The 17,492-nt window shown below is 39.0% G+C and overlaps 1 protein-coding gene and 1 pseudogene across 3 annotated transcripts in view; one reads left to right on the top strand and one right to left on the bottom strand.

Moving 5' to 3' along the window:
- Positions 1 to 17,492, top strand: part of CROT (carnitine O-octanoyltransferase) — a 46,996-nt gene that overhangs the window by 17,409 nt on the left and 12,095 nt on the right. For all 3 annotated transcript variants that reach the window (XM_081800607.1, XM_081800609.1, XM_081800608.1), the window contains 6 exons: positions 5,501 to 5,594; positions 6,776 to 6,901; positions 8,293 to 8,394; positions 14,449 to 14,532; positions 16,463 to 16,570; positions 17,030 to 17,160. In XM_081800607.1, coding sequence (XP_081656733.1) covers positions 5,501 to 5,594; positions 6,776 to 6,901; positions 8,293 to 8,394; positions 14,449 to 14,532; positions 16,463 to 16,570; positions 17,030 to 17,160 — 645 coding nt within the window. The remainder of the gene's footprint in view (positions 1 to 5,500; positions 5,595 to 6,775; positions 6,902 to 8,292; positions 8,395 to 14,448; positions 14,533 to 16,462; positions 16,571 to 17,029; positions 17,161 to 17,492) is intronic.
- Positions 15,105 to 16,149, bottom strand: LOC102733436 (L-lactate dehydrogenase A chain pseudogene; annotated as a pseudogene).

Genomic DNA, 17,492 nt, shown 5'->3' with positions numbered 1-17,492 from the left:
CCCTTTTTATCTATTATATTGTCTTCCAGGTCACTTATTCTCTCTTCTGTCTCAGTTACCCTAGCTGTTAGATTATCTAGATTAGATTGGATCTCATTGATAGCATTTTTAAGGTCTGCCAATTCACCTTTTATTTCTGCCCTTAGAGACTCTATGTTGCCACTAATTGATTTCTCCATTCTAGCCATTGTCTTCACAATTGCTAGCCTGAATTCCATCTCCGACATCTTGGTTATATCTGCATCCCTTTGTAAATCTGCAGCATAAGTCATAATCACTGAGTCTTTTCTATTTTGGGGGCTCCTCCTCCTAGTCATTCTGTTGATGGGTGTTTGAGGGAATGTATAGAGTCCAAATTATTGACCAGAACCCAAGCAAGATGCACCTGTTTTCTTGGGACCTTAGCTGGCCTCTTGTTTTCCCAGCCTGTCTTCTGGGGGAGGGGCCTGCTGCGCTATTACTCAGGCAACCCTGTCTGGGCGGAGTTGCCCTGCACCCCTGTGGCGGGGGATGGGCTCAGCGGGAATCCATTTTTGGGGCTTTTGTTCTCTGGCGGCTTTCCCTGGTGGCTTTCCGCGTCTCTTCCACGAGTCAGAGCAGAAGAGACCATTTACAACCCTCTGCCTCACAGCAGAAAGATCGCAGTCTGTTCTTCAGTGAGCTCTCCAGGCCACACCGTCTCCGTTTCTGTCCGTGCTGCTATAAACTGCAGTGTCCTGGGTTGTGCGCCCCTCCGCAGTGCTCCCAGTCCTGCCTCCAGGTCAGATGGACCACGTCTCTGCCCTTTGTGCTTCTAAAACCACCAGCCGCTCCCAGTTCCCTTGTGCAACCCTGCCGCTCCGGGTTTCCATCCCGGGGGCTGCAGTTCGCCTGTGCGACCCCGCCACTCCGGGTTTCTGCCGCAGGGGCTGCCCTAAAGTCCTTTCCCCGCTGCTACCGGTCTGCGAGTCTGTGCCCGTCCCCAGCGAGTGAGGCTGTGGCTCACCGGCGGTGTAGTATCCCCACGGCCAGGCACCCTCCCGCTGCCGTTTATCCTCCGATATCTGCCTGCGGAATCACGGCTCCCTGCTTCATACCTCAAAACCAACCACCTGTGATATTCTGTTTGTAGAGATCCAGATCTTCTTACATCTCAGGCTGGTTTCGTGGGTGCTCAGAGTGGTCTGGTAGATATCCAGCTCAATTCTGGGGACCAGTTGAAATAGGGTCCCCTACTCCTCTGCCATCTTTCCTAGTCCCCTTATTATTTTATTTTTTAAAAGATTTTATTTATCTGAGAGCAAGCGAGCAAGAGAGAAAGCATGAGCAGGGGGAGGGGCAGAGGGAGAAGCACGCTCCCCTCTGAGCAGGGAGCCTGATGCGGGCCTTGATGCCGAGACCCTGGGATCATGACCTGAGTTGAAGGCAGACGCTTAACTGACTGAGCCACCCAGGTGCCCTTATTTTATTTCTAGTTTTAATTAATTTTTACTTTTACTAGATGTATATGAATATATTCCACTTGGAGAAAAAGGAAAACATTGCAAATAATACAATTTCCATTTCTTGCCCCAGAATTAATCACTCTTACTAGTTTGGTATATTCTATCCTTCCATATCTGTTGTAATGAATTTATATGCACATAAAGATTTGTAAAAAAAAGAATGTATTTTTTTATATCTAGTATGTATTTAAATACATAGTCTATGATTATCAGTCTATGGCTTTAAAATATAAATTTGATGGTTATCTCACCTTTGGTTAAAATTCTCGAATGGTTCTTTGTGGTCTAGAGTAAAGTCCCAGTTTCTTAGCAGTGGTCTAATTTGACCTTTGCCTGTCTTTTCAGCCTTGTGTCCTCCTCTTCTTTCTCGTGCATCTTATACTCCTATCACACTTCTGTGTTAGCATTTCTTTTCTTTTTTTTTTTTTTTTTACAGGAGGCAGTAACATAATGTTACTTCAGCTGCTTTAAGTCAAAACAATTTAAACAATATCTCATTTAATGTTTTATGTGTTATTCATTCATATAACTTAACAGAAATACAAATTTATATGACAGTGACAGAAAAGAGATCTGACATTTGCCTCCCATTGTGCAAACTGTTCCTTCATTTTTCTTGAAAAAGTCAAAAGATTGACAAATTCTACAGCAGACAGGGGCACCTGGGTGGCTCATTTGGTTAAGCCTCTGCCTTCGGCTCGGGTCATGATCCCAGGGTCCTGGGATTAAGCCCCACATTTGGGCTCCCTGCTCCTCGAGGAGCCTGCCTCTCCCTCTCTCCGCCTTCCACTTCCCCTGCTTGTGCTCTCTCGCACTCTCTCTCTGTCTAACAAATAAATAAAATCTTAACAAAAAAATGCTACAGCAGACAGATACAATATGGTGTTATAATTACCTATTTAGAGAAAAAAATGGAATATTTCAGATGTATGTAATTTCGTTATAATTTCTATCATTATCTAATATTTTATTTATAAAACTGATTTCCTTAGCTTAAAAACTTTTATTTTTTGGGGGTACGAACAAAGTTTTATTTATTTGTTTTTTAAATTTAAATTCCGTTAATTAACATTTAGTGTATTATTAGTTTCAGAGGTAGAGTTCAGTGATTCATCAGTCTTATATAACACCCAGTGCTCATTACATCACGTGCCCTCCTTAATGCTCATCACCCAGTTACTCCATCCCTCCTCCCACCTCCCCTCTAGCAACCCTCAGTTTGTTTCCTATGATTAAGAGTCTTTTATGGTTTGTCTCCCTCTCTGATTTCATCTTGTTTTATTTTTCTCTCTTCCCCTGTGATCCTGTTCTGTTTCTTAAATTCCACATATGAGTGAGATCATATGATAATTGTCTTTCTCTGATTGACTTATTTCATTTAGCATAATACTCTCTAGTTCAATCCACGTTGTTGCAAATGGCAAGGTTTCATTTTTTTTAGATGGCTGAGTAATATTCCATTGTATATATATTCCATATCTTCTTTATCCATTCATCTGTTGATGGACATCTGGACTCTTTCCATAGTTTTCCTATTGTGGACATTGCTGCTATAAACACGGGGGTGCAGGTGCCCTTTTGGATCACTACATTTGTATCTTTGGGGTAAATCCCTGGTAGTGCAGTTGCTGGGTCATAGGGTAGCTCTGTTTTCAACTTTTTGAGGAACCTCCATACTATTTTTTAGAGTGGCTGCACCAGCTTGCATTCCCACCAACAGTGTAGGAGGGTTCCCCTTTCTCCGCATCCCCGCCAACATCTCTTATTTCCTAACTTGTTAATTTTAGCCATTCTGACTGATGTGAGGTGGTATCTCATTGTAGTTTTGATTTGTATTTCCCTGATGCCAAATGATGTGGCACTTTTTCATGCCATGATTCATGGTTTATGGCAACCCTGAGCTGAAAGCCCACTCCTGGGCTAGCTGATTATAGCCGGCTTCCCCGCTCCGATACCTGGAAACTCTGCTGCACTCAGGCACCCCCGGTCTTCCTGTGACCCCGGGGATCCTGAGACCACACTGTCCCACCTAGGATTCCACCTTGCTTCGCCACCTGGGTGCCCTCACCAGAGCAGACTTCTAAAAGTTCTGATTTTGTGCTCTGCTGCTGTATCACTTTCTGGTGCCGGCTGATGGAGTCTTCCTCCTCCCATGGTTTATCTTCCTATATATCTCCTTAGATTCAATTCTTCACACCTCCTGCCTCACAGAAAGTGGTCGCTTTTCTATTTGTAGAATTGCAGCAATTCTTTTCTTAGAGCTCCAGTCAAGTTCACAGGTGTATGGAATGATTTGATAGCTATCTAGCTGAATTCCAGGGACCAGACCAAACTAAGGTCTCCTACTCCTCCGCCATCTGGAAAGTCCTCTGTGTTAGCAATTCTTAAAGCACACTAGATTATCTGTAATCTTTGCATGTCCTCGTGCTTTCTATTTGGAATGCCCTTTCTGCCTTGGCCACCTTTTGAATAAGCAAGCATTCTTTCTCATGCTTTATATCTCTATTCATGTATCACCACAAAGTTAACTCTTTCCTAATTTCCCGTTCTCTTTCTGATAATAACCATCCGAATAGCTGTGAAGATTTCCTTCTTTTTTAAGGGTGAATAGTATTCCAGTATGTGTGTGTGTGTGTGTGTTTGTATCTTTAGTACACTTTGTTTACCCATTCATCTGTCAACAGATAGTTAAGTTGCTTCCACCTTTTGGCTATTGTGAATAATGCTGCAGTGAACATGGGAGTGCAGATGTCTCTTCAAGGTCCTGATTTCAATTCCTTTGGATATATATCCAGAATTGGGATTGCAGGATCATAAAGTAATTCTATGTTTAATTTCTTGAGGAACCTCCATACTGTTTTCTATAGTGGCTGCATCAGTTTACACTCCCCTCAACAGTGCTCAGGAGTTCTTTTCTCCACAGCCTCACCAGCACTTATATTTCTTATTTTTCTGGTAATAATCATCCAGATAGCTGTGAGGTGATATATCGTTGTGGTTTTGATTTACATTTCCCTGATGATTAGTCATATTGAGTACTTTTTCATGTATTTGCTGGCCATTTTTATGTCTTCTTTGAAGAAATGTCTGTTTAGTTCCTTTGCCTATTTCTTAATCAGATTATTTGTGTTTTTTTGCTATTGAGTTGTAGGGGTTCCTTAAATATTTTAGATATTCTTATCAGATAAATGGCTTGTGAATACTTTCTCATAATTTGTAGGTTGCCTTTTAATTTTGTTGTTAACTGGGTAGAAGCTTTTGGTTTGATGTCATCCCATTTGTCTATTTTTACTTATGTTGTCTGTGCTTTTGTTGTCTTTGTGAAACCTGTGGATTTTTGTCTGATGAAAATGTATGTCTTTGTTGAAGAACCCTGTTATTTACCTGTCATCTGTTTAAAGATACATGAAACTCATCAGACTGGGAGAATAGAGTACTTTGGGAGAAAATGCTTTGTCTTTATCAAATGGAGTCTTTAAAATATAACAATTATAAGTAACAACAGCAAATGTGAAAACATTTAAAACTGACTACATAGTACTTCTGTTTTTGGGGTTACACACAAATATTAATCAGATATAGTGTAATTCCTTTGTTAAATATATAGGCACATAGTTTTTAGTTAGATAAGATATGCATAATATTTATAATATTATTTACCAGAATATTTTTCAAGCTCTCTATTGTAAGGGGTATTTATTGTAAGGGGTATTTTTACTTGGACACCAGAAGTACAAGTACATTTTGAAAGTATAAATAATACTAGCCAAACAACCAATTTATTTACTTAAATTATTGTTTAATATACTTTTGTGTTAATAGGCCATATACTCACTTTTTAAAAAAAAAGATGTGGTGTGGGAAATAAATCCATTGCTGTTGAGATCATTATACCTTTCTTTGGGTAATATAAAAACATATAAGTACTGATAAATATTATGACCTATTAAAGGCTAAAAGTAGCTAGTAATCCTGCCTATGCTCTTTTAAATACCCTTTTTTTAATCTTCTCTAAGGCAATTGACATACATTCACAAGAAGTGCCATAGTGAACCTGATGGACCTGGGATAGCAGCATTGACTAGTGAGGAGCGAACTCAATGGGCTAAGGTTATATGGTTTTCTTTTGTTGTCGTTGTTTTAAGATTTTATCTATTTTTTAGAGAGAGAAAGAGAGCATGAGTAGGTGGAGGGGCAGGAGAGGGAGAGAGAGCATCTCAAGCCGACTCCACACAGAGCCCGATACGGGGATCAATCCCATGACCCTGAGATCATGACGTGAGCCGAAATCAAGGGTTGGACACTCAACCAACTGAGCCACCCAAGCGCCCCTCTTTGTTTTTTTAATTGAGGTATACTTGACATAAAATTATATTAGTTTCGGGTGTACAGCATAATGATTAGATATTTGTATATATATATATATATTACAGAATGATTACAATAAATCTGGTTAACATCCATCATTTCATATGATTACAAATTTTTTTCTTGTGATGAGAACTTTTAAGATGTATTTTAGGGGCACCTGGGTGGCTCAGGTCATGATCCCAGGGTTCTGGGATTGAGCCGCACGTGGGGCTCCCTGCTCAGAGCAGTGGGGAGTCTGCTTCCACCTCTCCCTCTGTCCCTCCCCTGGCTCGTGCTCTCTCTCTCGCTCACTCTCCCTCAAATAAATAAATAAGTAAATCTTTTTAAAAAAGATGTATTCTATTAACAATTTTCAAATATGCAATACAACATTATTAACTTTAAAGGTATCCGCCACGTTTTGTAAGTTTGTGTTATGCCACTTCACTTTTCACAAAGGACCTACATTAGTACTTGTTTTTGCTCATTGAAAGAAACCCAAAGAGGATTTTTGCTTTTATGAAAAAAGGCAAAAAGCAAAAATAGTGTTCAGCATCTTTTTTTTTTACTGCATGCTCCCTGAGCAGCAAGGGTGGCAGCACCAAGCTCCTTCCCCAGGAGCTACCCTCAGTATCTCAGCATCAAGCTTTGAACATCTGTGCCTATGAACATCTGTGCTGTATCTCACTTATTTGTACATCCTCTACCAAAATGTGTCCTATGTTATCAGTAAAGCCTCTAAGAGAGGTTATTTTTTGGGCCCGGGAATGTTCAAACATTTTTCCATATAAATTAATAGTAATTGCTTCTTTGCTTTATACCATTTTGACTTAGGAATGCTCTACACTTTCCTTAATGAACCTTTTCCCTAATGAACTATTTTGAGATTTTCTAGATATACTTAATTTGTAACATTTAATCATTAACTCTTTGCCCATTAGGCACGAGAATATTTGATTAGTCTTGATCCAGAGAACTTGACTATATTAGAAAAAATTCAGAGCAGTTTACTGGTATATACCATAGAGGATAGCAGTCCACATGTAACACCAGAAGATTATTCTCAGGTACGTAACTATCTTGCTCTGCTGTTTCTCCTCACAAATTATTCTGGAAGACTCTTCTGTATACAGAAGATGAGAAGATTATTTGTTACATGCAGTCTCTTAAAATTTTTTCATAGCTGTCATATATATGTACCAAATTGAAGCTTATACATAAATAATCCTTCGTAAATTCTGGCATCATTGTTTAGGTAATTTAGATATATCTTGAACATTGTTTAAAGAAGTATGACTGTTGTTTGCATGTACAGAAAATTTGCATAGGACACTGGGCTAAATGAACTTACCATGCCAAAGGTGGCATGAGAACCTTCCTGTAACCCACACCAGTGTGTCTTGACACCTTGGTTGATGGGGTTGGTCCTAAGAATTATAGCACTCTTATAAGTTATTTATTTTAGCGTTTAGTTTTATTGACAAACAGACTTTAGTGAGTTTAAGAGTAAATGTGGCCTTACTTTGTTTCCCCTCCCCCACCCACCCTGGGTAATATCATTTCCTGGGAAATAATAAAAGGTAGTAGTCATATTTGTAGAAGTCACTTAGTCTTTTGAAAACACTTATATTATTTCATAATTCATTCATCAATATTAAATGAAAGAAATAATACAGGATTGAAAAATCTTGTAGGTAGAAATAACTTTCCTTTATATAACCTTAGCTGTATTTTTTAGTAGGAGAGTTACCAAACTTCTTGAGGAAGAATATATTCTAATGTAGTGTTGTTTGAACTTTTACTGCTAGAATCTAGTTAGACTTGTGTTTAGATTGCAGCCCACTACATACATATACACACGTAACAGAAGTTTCACAAAATAGTAATTACTTATAGTATCTGTGGTAGATTCTAATATTTGTATTCTCTTTTGTCCTTTCTTTTGTAATGAATGTTTACTGTGATATACTAAATTGAGTGTGTGAGAAACAGGCTTAGTGGGATATGAATTCTTAAGATATTTTAATAATATTTAATATTAAAATATTATTAAACCAAAGTAAAATATTATTAAATATTATTAAAATATTTTCTTCATAAGTAGACTCTAATGACTAAACTTACCACAGCTTCTTAGACTATTCAAGTTGCAAAAGCTTTGTCTTTTCCTTTGTAAGTTCTCTAAACCCCCATGACTATTGAACCAGCTTTCTGTTTTCTGGTAGGATTTCTTGAGATTTTGAGAAATATTTAAAGACATGGCTGGAATTAGTATTATCTCTTGAGTATAATTATTATCATTTTATTAAGTTTGGCTTACCTGAAGAGGAAAAGTGACGCGTGTGTGTGTGTGTGTACATTTATATAATATATATATACATACACATACATATAAGATATAAATAGTTATAACCCTCTTAATATTAAAATTCTCTTAATTTTAAAATATTTATTTTAGGTAACCACAATGACCCTTACAGGAGATCCAACTGTACGCTGGGGAGACAAATCTTATAACTTGATTTCCTTTTCCAATGGAGTATTTGGCTGTAGTTGTGATGTAAGTAAACTTAGTGAAGTTATTTTTCCTTTCAATTGTTTAGGTTAATTTAGTGGCAATAAACTAGCTAGGCTGTTCTGTGGTCATATAAATACATACTTTTGTAGCTCTGTGGCATTATAACTAAAAGGTTTTAGTTAATGAATTCTCAGTGAAAACAGAGTATAGGACAAGTTATTTTCATTTGTAGTATGGCTAATAGTTTGGTATGTATCTGCAAAATGGAATTTGCATGTATTTTATGTAGTTATGGATTTTAAAGAATTATGAAGCTCTTTAAAATGCACTGTTACCTGTTTATTGAGAATTACAACCTATTTTTTTTTTTTGAAGATTTTATTTATTTTTGCGAGAGAGAGAGAGGGAGAAGACGGGAGGGAACATGAGTCGGGGGGCGGGGTGCAGAGGGAGAAGCAGACTCCCCACTGAGCAGGGAGCCCAATGCAGGACTCCGTCCCAGGACCCTGGAATTGTGACCTGAGCTAAAGGCAGATGCTTAGCCGACTGAGCCACCCAGGTGCCTGAATTACAACCTACTTTAAAAGATACAGCATTATGTCTGTGTTCTTTGCACAGAGAAGTATATGTGGATATATTTCTAGATTTTCCCAGTAATTTAACTATTTTCCTAAAATGGCACGTGATCTTTGGAACATTTATTTACACTATAGATATTAAAGTGTCTGGTGCTTCTACCATTTTTTACCTTTTTTTTTTTTTTTTAAGATTTTATTTATTTATTTGACAGAGAGAGACACAGCGAGAGAGGGAACATAAGCAGGGGGAGTGGGAGAGGGAGAAGCAGGCTTCCCGCGGAGCAGGGAGCCCGATGTAGGGCTCGATCCCAGGACCCTGAGATCATGACCTGAGCCGAAGGCAGATGCTTAACCCACTGAGCCACCCAGGCGCCCCCATTTTTTACCTTCTTGATAAAAAAAGAAAAAACTTGTTTCTCTTTTATTCTCCTGTGATCATCTTTATTAACTCTACCTTGCCATTTTCTGATGGACATTCAAGAAGTCTATGAACCAAGAAAATTAAAAAATGAGAGGTTGCAATATACACTTATAATCTCATTGTAAGATCTTTTATAAAACACATAATTGGCTATAAAGTAGCATGAGGTAGTTTGTTTTTGGTGGCCTTCCTCCAGAAGCATTTAGCAACTGTACAATACTAAAAAGGCCTGTCATGTTGGTCTGGGCTCAACAGTTGTATTAATCAGTATTTATTCAGTTTTAGGTGATAGAAACCTAAATTATACTGCCATTAGTTTAAGAAGGTATTCGTTGGCATAGGAGTACAGCTAAGTTTGGGTAAGACTGACTTCCAGTGGCCGAATACTTTCATTAGAAATTTCTCTCTCCATTTTTTTTTTTTTAAGATTTTATTTATTTATTTGAGAGAGAATGAGAGAGAGCACATGAGAGGGGTTAGGGTCAGAGGGAGAAGCAGACTCCCTGCTGAGCAGGGAGCCCGATGCGGGACTCGACCCAGGGACTCCAGGATCATGACCTGAGCCGAAGGCAGTCGCTTAACCAACTGAGCCACCCAGGCGCCCGTCTCTCTCCATTTTTTGGCACTACTTTCCTATGTTTGACTTCATCTTCAGGTAGAATGTCCCATGTGATTGTTGTATCCACAATCTCATGTCTTCACAGCTCCTTTCATAGATTAGTGTTCCCTATGCAAATGGACAGCTTACCACCCCCGCCCTCCCTTCCTTCCCCCCAGTGGTTCCAGCACAAGTCCTAGGAATAATGCTCACTGGTTGTTATTGGCCTTTGTCTATCATGTGCCCATTCTGAGGAGTCAGGTGCTCTTATTCACCTGGCCTGGGTCACATGTTAAACCTTGCAATCTAGGGGGTAGAATCATTCTCATCCAAAACATCACAGATGTGTGGTGGTTGCCTACAGGAAAATCTCAGAAGAAGGTGAAGTGGTTGATGAGCAGGTAATAAAACTAGATGTCTATTATAGTAACTCATCAGAGTGAAAGGTTGCTATGAGTCCTTTTAAAGATTTGTCTTTCCTCTTGGAGTTCATTGTTGACAAAATATTTCTTGTTAATTGCCTCAGTTTTCTTCTCTTGGGTTCTTTCTTTTATTCTTCTTGACTTTCTCAGTCTGGTTTATATCCTCACTATTTCCTGGAAAACTATCCTTATAAAGTAGCTAACTACTTCTTAGCATCTTCCTCTATGTCTCTTCGACCTGTCTGCTACAGTCAGTTACCCTCCTCATACGTATTCTGACTCTGCCTCCATCTTAATGGTCTTTTCCTATCTACTGATTCAGACCTTAATGTTAGTCTCACTTTTTCCCTCCTGTGCATGTTCTCTTCCCTAGTTTAATAGTTTCATTGACCATTATTATATAGATAGCTTGCAGTTAGTCTTTTTTTTTTTTTTTTTAAGTCTTCGTTTAAATTCCAGTTAACACACAGGGTAATATTAGTTTCAAGTATACAATATAGTGATTCAACAATTCCATACATCACCTGATGCTCATCACTGCAAGTGAACTCCTTAATCCCCATCACCTCTTTCGCTCACCCCCACCCACCTCCCCTCTGATAACCATCAGTTTGTTCTCTTTGGTTAAGAGTCTTGTTTCTTTGTCTTTCTCTTTACTGTTCCCTTTGCTCATTTGTTTTGCTTGTTAAATTCCACATATGAGTGAAATCATATGGTATTTGTCTTTCTCTGACTCATTTAGCTTAGCATAATACTCTCTAGCTCCATCCATGTTGTTCCAAATGGCAGAACTTTTTCCTTTTTTATGGCTGAGTCATACTCCATTGTGTATGTATACCACATCTTCTTTACCCATTCATCAGTTGATGGAGCAGTTATTCCTCTCTAGTTTTTACGTATTATTCTCATTTTGAGAATTTTGTTTCATTGTATATTGTTCAAAGTGGATGTTATATTGTTACGTAAGATTCAGTTGTTCTCATCATCAAGAACTCATCATTTTACTTGCCTTCCTCACTTCCAGCCCTCAACCCGCCCCCCCAAAAAAACCACATTGCACTACTTTGATTTTTACTAATAGTACTAAACTCTTGCTATTTGCTCAAATTCAGGATGAAAATAACTTTAATGATCTTTGTTATCTAAATAAAGAATATTGGTCCCATAATGAACACATATCTCAGCACAAATGAGATCTTTCTTGTAGTAAGTGTATGGACATGTTTTATGTGTATGTATTAACACCCATTTATTTATAAAATTGATTATCTCCCCTAGATAATCTGATTTTAAAAATCCCATGTTGGTTTCCCTTGTAACCTGTGTAAAACATCATTAGTGAAGTGTATATAGTTGGCCTTTGAACAACATGGGTTTGAACTGTGTGGGTCCACTTAAATACATGGATTTTTTTCAATAAATGCGTATTTTATATTTTGATTGTAAAATAGGGTAGAATTTGCCAAATGACTAAAAGGAAAGGGAAGGTGGCGGAGAAATGCTGAGAAGGCTGAAACAGCAGGCTCTCACCTGCTTGTGGTACTCCTCACCCCACTACCTGTGCAGAGTTTGGTTCCCTGAGATCTTGAACAAAAAGTTGCGAAGGAACCGGCTCTGGAGAGGGATTCTCAGTGAGGTGCCAAGACCAGTCATTGTCCACAGTTGGCCAAGGACTGCAGAATGATAATCTGCATCCCCCCTCCACCCTCAGGGGTCCAGGAGAACACTTGGGGCAGGATAGCACCAGGTAGTAATGCGGGCTGTAAAGCCCAAGGCAGGAAGGAGCGCTGTCTGAGGTGCTGAAAGTTCTCTAAAGCAGAGAACTACTTCAGGGAGCAGCTTGCCAGCATTTCTCACAAGCAGAAACTGAGTTAGAACCATGTGGAGGGGTCAGGTGGAGAAAGCAACCTAGACAGAAGGATAACAGTGCTGTGCCTTCCCCAGTTCTCTGCCTTTCCCTGGACTCTGCTTGAAAATGAAGTTTCCCACATTCCTGGGTAGCTTTGCTAACTTTGGGTGGGGATGAGGAGATGTGTGGTGCCTTATTCTACTCCTGTACTGTACAGTAAATGTATTTTCTCTTCCTTATGATTTTCTTAATAACATTTTGTTTTCTGTGTCTTTATTGTAAGAATACAGTGCATAATACTTATAACACAAAACATGTTAATTGACTGTTTTTGTTATTGGCAAATGTTATGTTCTGGTCAACAATAGGCAATTAGTAATTAAGTTAGTTCTGGGGAGTGAAAAGTTATATGTGGATTTTGATTGCATCGGAGGTCAGCATTGTTCAAGGGTGAATTGTATACTGTAAAAGTTGGTCTGTTCTAAATGCAATGCCATGTTGCTGCTCTATTCCACTGGTGCTTAAATATGTACTTTGCGATTACAGTAGTAGTTAATTACATTTCCCTCTTGAGATTTAAAATCCTGGGGTCAACTATTTTGTCTTACCCATCTAGGGTTTATCATTTGGCTTTGTGAAGGGCACATAGGAAGCATGTAATAAACAATTAAATTAGTAACAGCAGTTACTGATTATTGCTGTGGTCCACATTCTGTAGGAAACACTTTATAAGCATTATTAAAATCATTTTTCACACCAACTATATGATTATTACCCCCACTAATAGATGAGCCTGTTTACTTAAAGAATTAAGTAACTTCAACAGTTGCACAACTGGGAAATGGCAGAGTTTGGACACAGGATTGAAGCCCTCATTCCTAAAAAGTATGTTATACATATTGTCTCCATATAAAAAAAAAAAACTATATGAACAAATAAAACATCAGGAAAGCATATGAAGTTTTCATATTTCCTAACATTTTTCTTTAAATTAATGATTAGCTTTCCACCATGAGATGGGTAGGTAGAATTACCACAGAGAGACTTTTGTCCTTCAGTTTTGCTCTTCCTTACTGGGTCCAGTAAAAGAGTTAGAAATTAATTTTACTGTCTCAAATGAAACAATATGTGATATCTGTGCACATTCTTTGTAAAATTGTAAGATGCAGTTAGAGAATGGGCTTGTCAATGACCTGTGAGTCTCATTATTATGTCAAAGGACAGATGGGGTGAGTTGCTCGTGCATCTTCTTCTGACCTCCCTCAAGAGTCTTTCCTGATGTTGTGGCTGCTATCTAGTTGGTAACAGTATTCATACTGTACTTCTAGGCTCCACTGGGCTGTGAGATAGGCCAACAGAACTCTGTAATGTTAGGGTGATACTTAAGACACCTAATTTGCTCCTCTGAATGTGGACCCAAGTATGCTAGTCCATATCTTAAGCCTCCCTTCTTTCTCTCCAGGGCTGGTAGTGCCACATTCAGTTCATGAATGGTAACTGTTTAATGTAAAGTGATAGCAGTAACATGGAGGAAAAAAGCTGTCTGATGTAATTGTCGCCAAAGGACATGGAGAAAAAAGGGAAAAAGTTTGTCTTCCAGAATAAATGATGGAAAAATTCACTAGCTCCAGTTCCTTTGTCTCAGTATAGCTGTCAAACCTGTAATACTCCTGTAACTCAGACCATCTTTCCAGCATTCCTTAAACATTGAGAATTATTTCTGCCACATCTGAACACTCTTCTAGTCAGAAACACAAACTGATTATGCTTTTTAATACTCACCTAGTGGCCTATGTGTTTACCGATAAAGTTCATATGAATGCTCAGTTTAGCCTTCAGAAAGTCTGTCATCCTCCTTTGCTTGTTGCACAGTGCTTTTAAAATTTCAGAACATCTTAGCACTGCACACATATACCTGCTTTCATTTCCAATTTAAATAGCAGTTATTTTCTCTAGATTGTTCATGGATGCTTTACACCCCTCCCCATTACCTCAAGATCCCTAATTAGGTGCTTCCAACTTTAAGTATTTGTTCTTTTGCAGCAAATAAAATACATCAGTCACTTACTATGCTGCAGGATATCTGTGTCTTTGTCTTTAGGTGAAGCATTGGAATTCTGCACTTTAGTATGTATTAAGATTGGAGGGGAGGGAAATTGAAAATAAAATATTGGGTCAAGTTTTAAGTTGACATAAAGTATTCAAAATCTTGTGTATTTTCATTTTAGCATGCTCCTTTTGATGCAATGGCTATGGTAAACATCAGCCATTATGTTGATGAGAAGATTTTTGAGAATGAAGGAAGATGGAAGGTATGTTAGAAAAAATGTTTCATTTTTTTTCTTTTTTTTTTCCACTGTTCAAAATTTATTTGGTATTTTAGTTGGTATGACACTTAGGATAGTTGGTTGCATTGTCTTTTTACATTATATGGCCATGTACACTATATTCTGATATATATGGTACAGAAAATAAGATCCTTTAGAACAGTTACGCACAATACATGCAATACTGAATTTATACATTGGATCCCAGGACGTGACTGACCGGAAAAGATGGACTAGGCATGTGGGGTGTTGGGGGAAGGAACCAGAAGTGACAGAACACACAGTAAACACACATCTGGTGTGAAGAGCAACCGCAGCTCTGCATTACTGGCAGATGGTGGGGCTAACTTACGTTAACCAACTTAGGGCTACAAAGCCAGGTATCATCCAGCATCAGGATACAGCTGCAGGGTTTGGTGAACCATTCCTATTTGGAACTTTAGGAAACAGATGTTTTTTCTTAGGCCATTTTAATATTACTTGAGTAACAGATAGATAGTAAGGACAATACATACAACCTCCAACTAAAATCCTGTTGTGGTCTAGACAGTGAAGTGGAACATTATAAAACTTTAAAACTGCAGCTCCTTTTGGATACCCCAAAGTGTGTCTCCACTCTTCTTCAAACAGGCCTCCTCCTCAGGAGTCAGAGTCACCTTCACAACATCTGAAATTCCATTCTGTCCCAAGATGCAAGGAACACTAAGGAAGACATCATCTTTAATTCCATAGAGACCCTTAATCATGGGGGAAATTGGATGCACCCGCCTAAGATTCTTCATTATACTTTCTGCCAAATCTGCCACAGACAGTCCAATGGTCCAGGAAGTGTAGCCTTTCAGTTTGATCACCTCATAGGCACTGTCAACCACCTGTTTGTGAACCTCTTTCCACTGTTCCTTATCTGCATCAGTGCCTAAGTCAGGGTGCAGATTCTTCAGAGAGACACCAGCAATGTTCACTCCACTCCATACAGGCACACTGGAGTCTCCATGCTCCCCAAGGACCCACCCGTGACAGCTTAATGGGTGAACTCCCAGTCTTTCCCCCATTAGGTAATGGAACCAAGCTGAATCCAGATTGCAACCGCTTCCAATAACACGGTTTTTGGGAAAGCCACATAGGTCAAGATATCCACTGGATTGGAAACGACAAGCAACTTGCAGTTTGGGCTGTATTTTACGATATTAGGAATGATGAACTTAAAGATGTTCACGTTATGCTGGACCAAATTGAGACGGCTTTCTCCCTCTTGCTGATGTGCCCCAGCTGTGATAATAACCAGTTTGGAGTTTGCAGTCACATTATAATCTTTGCCAGAGACAATTTTTGGTGTTCTAAGGAAAAGGCTGCCATGCTGGAGATCCATCAGCTCTCCCTTCAGTTTGTCTTCCGTGACATCAAGAGCAAGTTCATCTGCCAAGTCCTTCATTAAGATACTGATGGCACAAGCCATGCCAACAGCACCAACCCCAACAACTGTAATCTTATTCTGGGGGGTATGTTCTTCCTTAAGAAGATTTTGAATCAGCTGATCTTTGAGAGTTGCCATTTTGGACTTAGAACCAAAAGGAATTGGGAGTGCATGTTCGGCGGGCGGGCATCAGACTTGGCGGCAGTGGCTCCGACACCCAGTTTTTTTTTGTTGTTGTTGTTGTTGTTTTTTTTAAGATTTTATTTATTTATTTGAGACAGAGAGAATGAGAGACAGAGAGCATGAGAGGGAGGAGGGTCAGAGGGAGAAGCAGACTCCCTGCCGAGCAGGGAGCCCGATGCGGGACTCGATCCCGGGACTCCAGGATCATGACCTGAGCCGAAGGCAGTAGCTTAACCAACTGAGCCACCCAGGCGCCCCCAGTTTTTTTCCTTAATAGTCTTTTGATTTAACATTTTTAAGTCTTTTCTCTGTTTTTAGGGTTCAGAAAAAGTACGGGATCTATCACTTCCAGAGGAGCTTGTTTTCACTGTGGATGATAAAATACTAAACGACATTAATCAAGCTAAAGCCCAATATCTCAAGCAGGTAGATTTTTAACTTTTCTTTCTTAGATACTAATGCTTCTTCTTTTAACTACCACATAAAAATTTTGGCTATCATCCAAGCATGATAACATAAAACATTTTACTTATTTATTTTTAAAGATTTATTTATTTTAGAGAGCGAGAGCACAAGCATGGTGGGGGGTGGGTGGTGGCAGAAGGAGAAGGCGGAATAAGAATCTCAAGCAGACTCCCCGCTGAGCACGGACAGATATGGGGCTCGATCTCACGACCCTGTTATCATGACCTGGGCTGAAATCAAGAGTCTGATGCTTAACTGACTGGGCTCAGGTGCCCAAACAACATTAAAATATTTTAAATTATAGCTTTGATACCTTTAATTTTTTTATATGTAATGATTAATGCAAATGATGATTTGGTTATCTTTGGGGTGTTCTTCTTGGCTGATTTTTCACTTTTCCCATTTAATTTTTTTTGTTAGGCATCTGATCTGCAGGTTGTGGTGTATGCCTTTACATCTTTTGGCAAAAAGCTAACCAAGAAGAAGATGCTTCACCCTGATACATTTATTCAGCTTGGACTTCAGCTGGCCTATTATAGATTTTATGGACGGTGAGAACCACTCATTTTCCATTTTCAGAGTCTTGAAGTCCAAGGGTATATCTTTAGCATAGCTAGTCCATGCTCACTCCCCAGTCTTTTTCCTGACTTTTTTCCCAAGTGGCACCATGTCCTAATTTGGACTTCCATCATCAGTGTATTAGAGTTTTGATGTGTGACACTTTTACAGTCTTGTTTTTCATCACCTAAAGTGTCTGCTGTCTTCTAAGAGAGGTTTTACTGTTCTTTGGAATTCAAATCACTTGGTTTTCTTGTAGCCTCAGTTTCCTCATGGGTTCATGTTTTTATAGATTATCCAGTCTTTACTAATTTTTAGGATAGGA

The sequence above is a fragment of the Leptonychotes weddellii genome, chromosome 12 (genome assembly GCF_054177405.1).
Source record: "Leptonychotes weddellii isolate Sample4059 chromosome 12, ASM5417740v2, whole genome shotgun sequence".
Lineage (NCBI taxonomy): Eukaryota > Metazoa > Chordata > Mammalia > Carnivora > Phocidae > Leptonychotes > Leptonychotes weddellii.
This window is presented reverse-complemented; position numbering and strand designations above follow the sequence as displayed.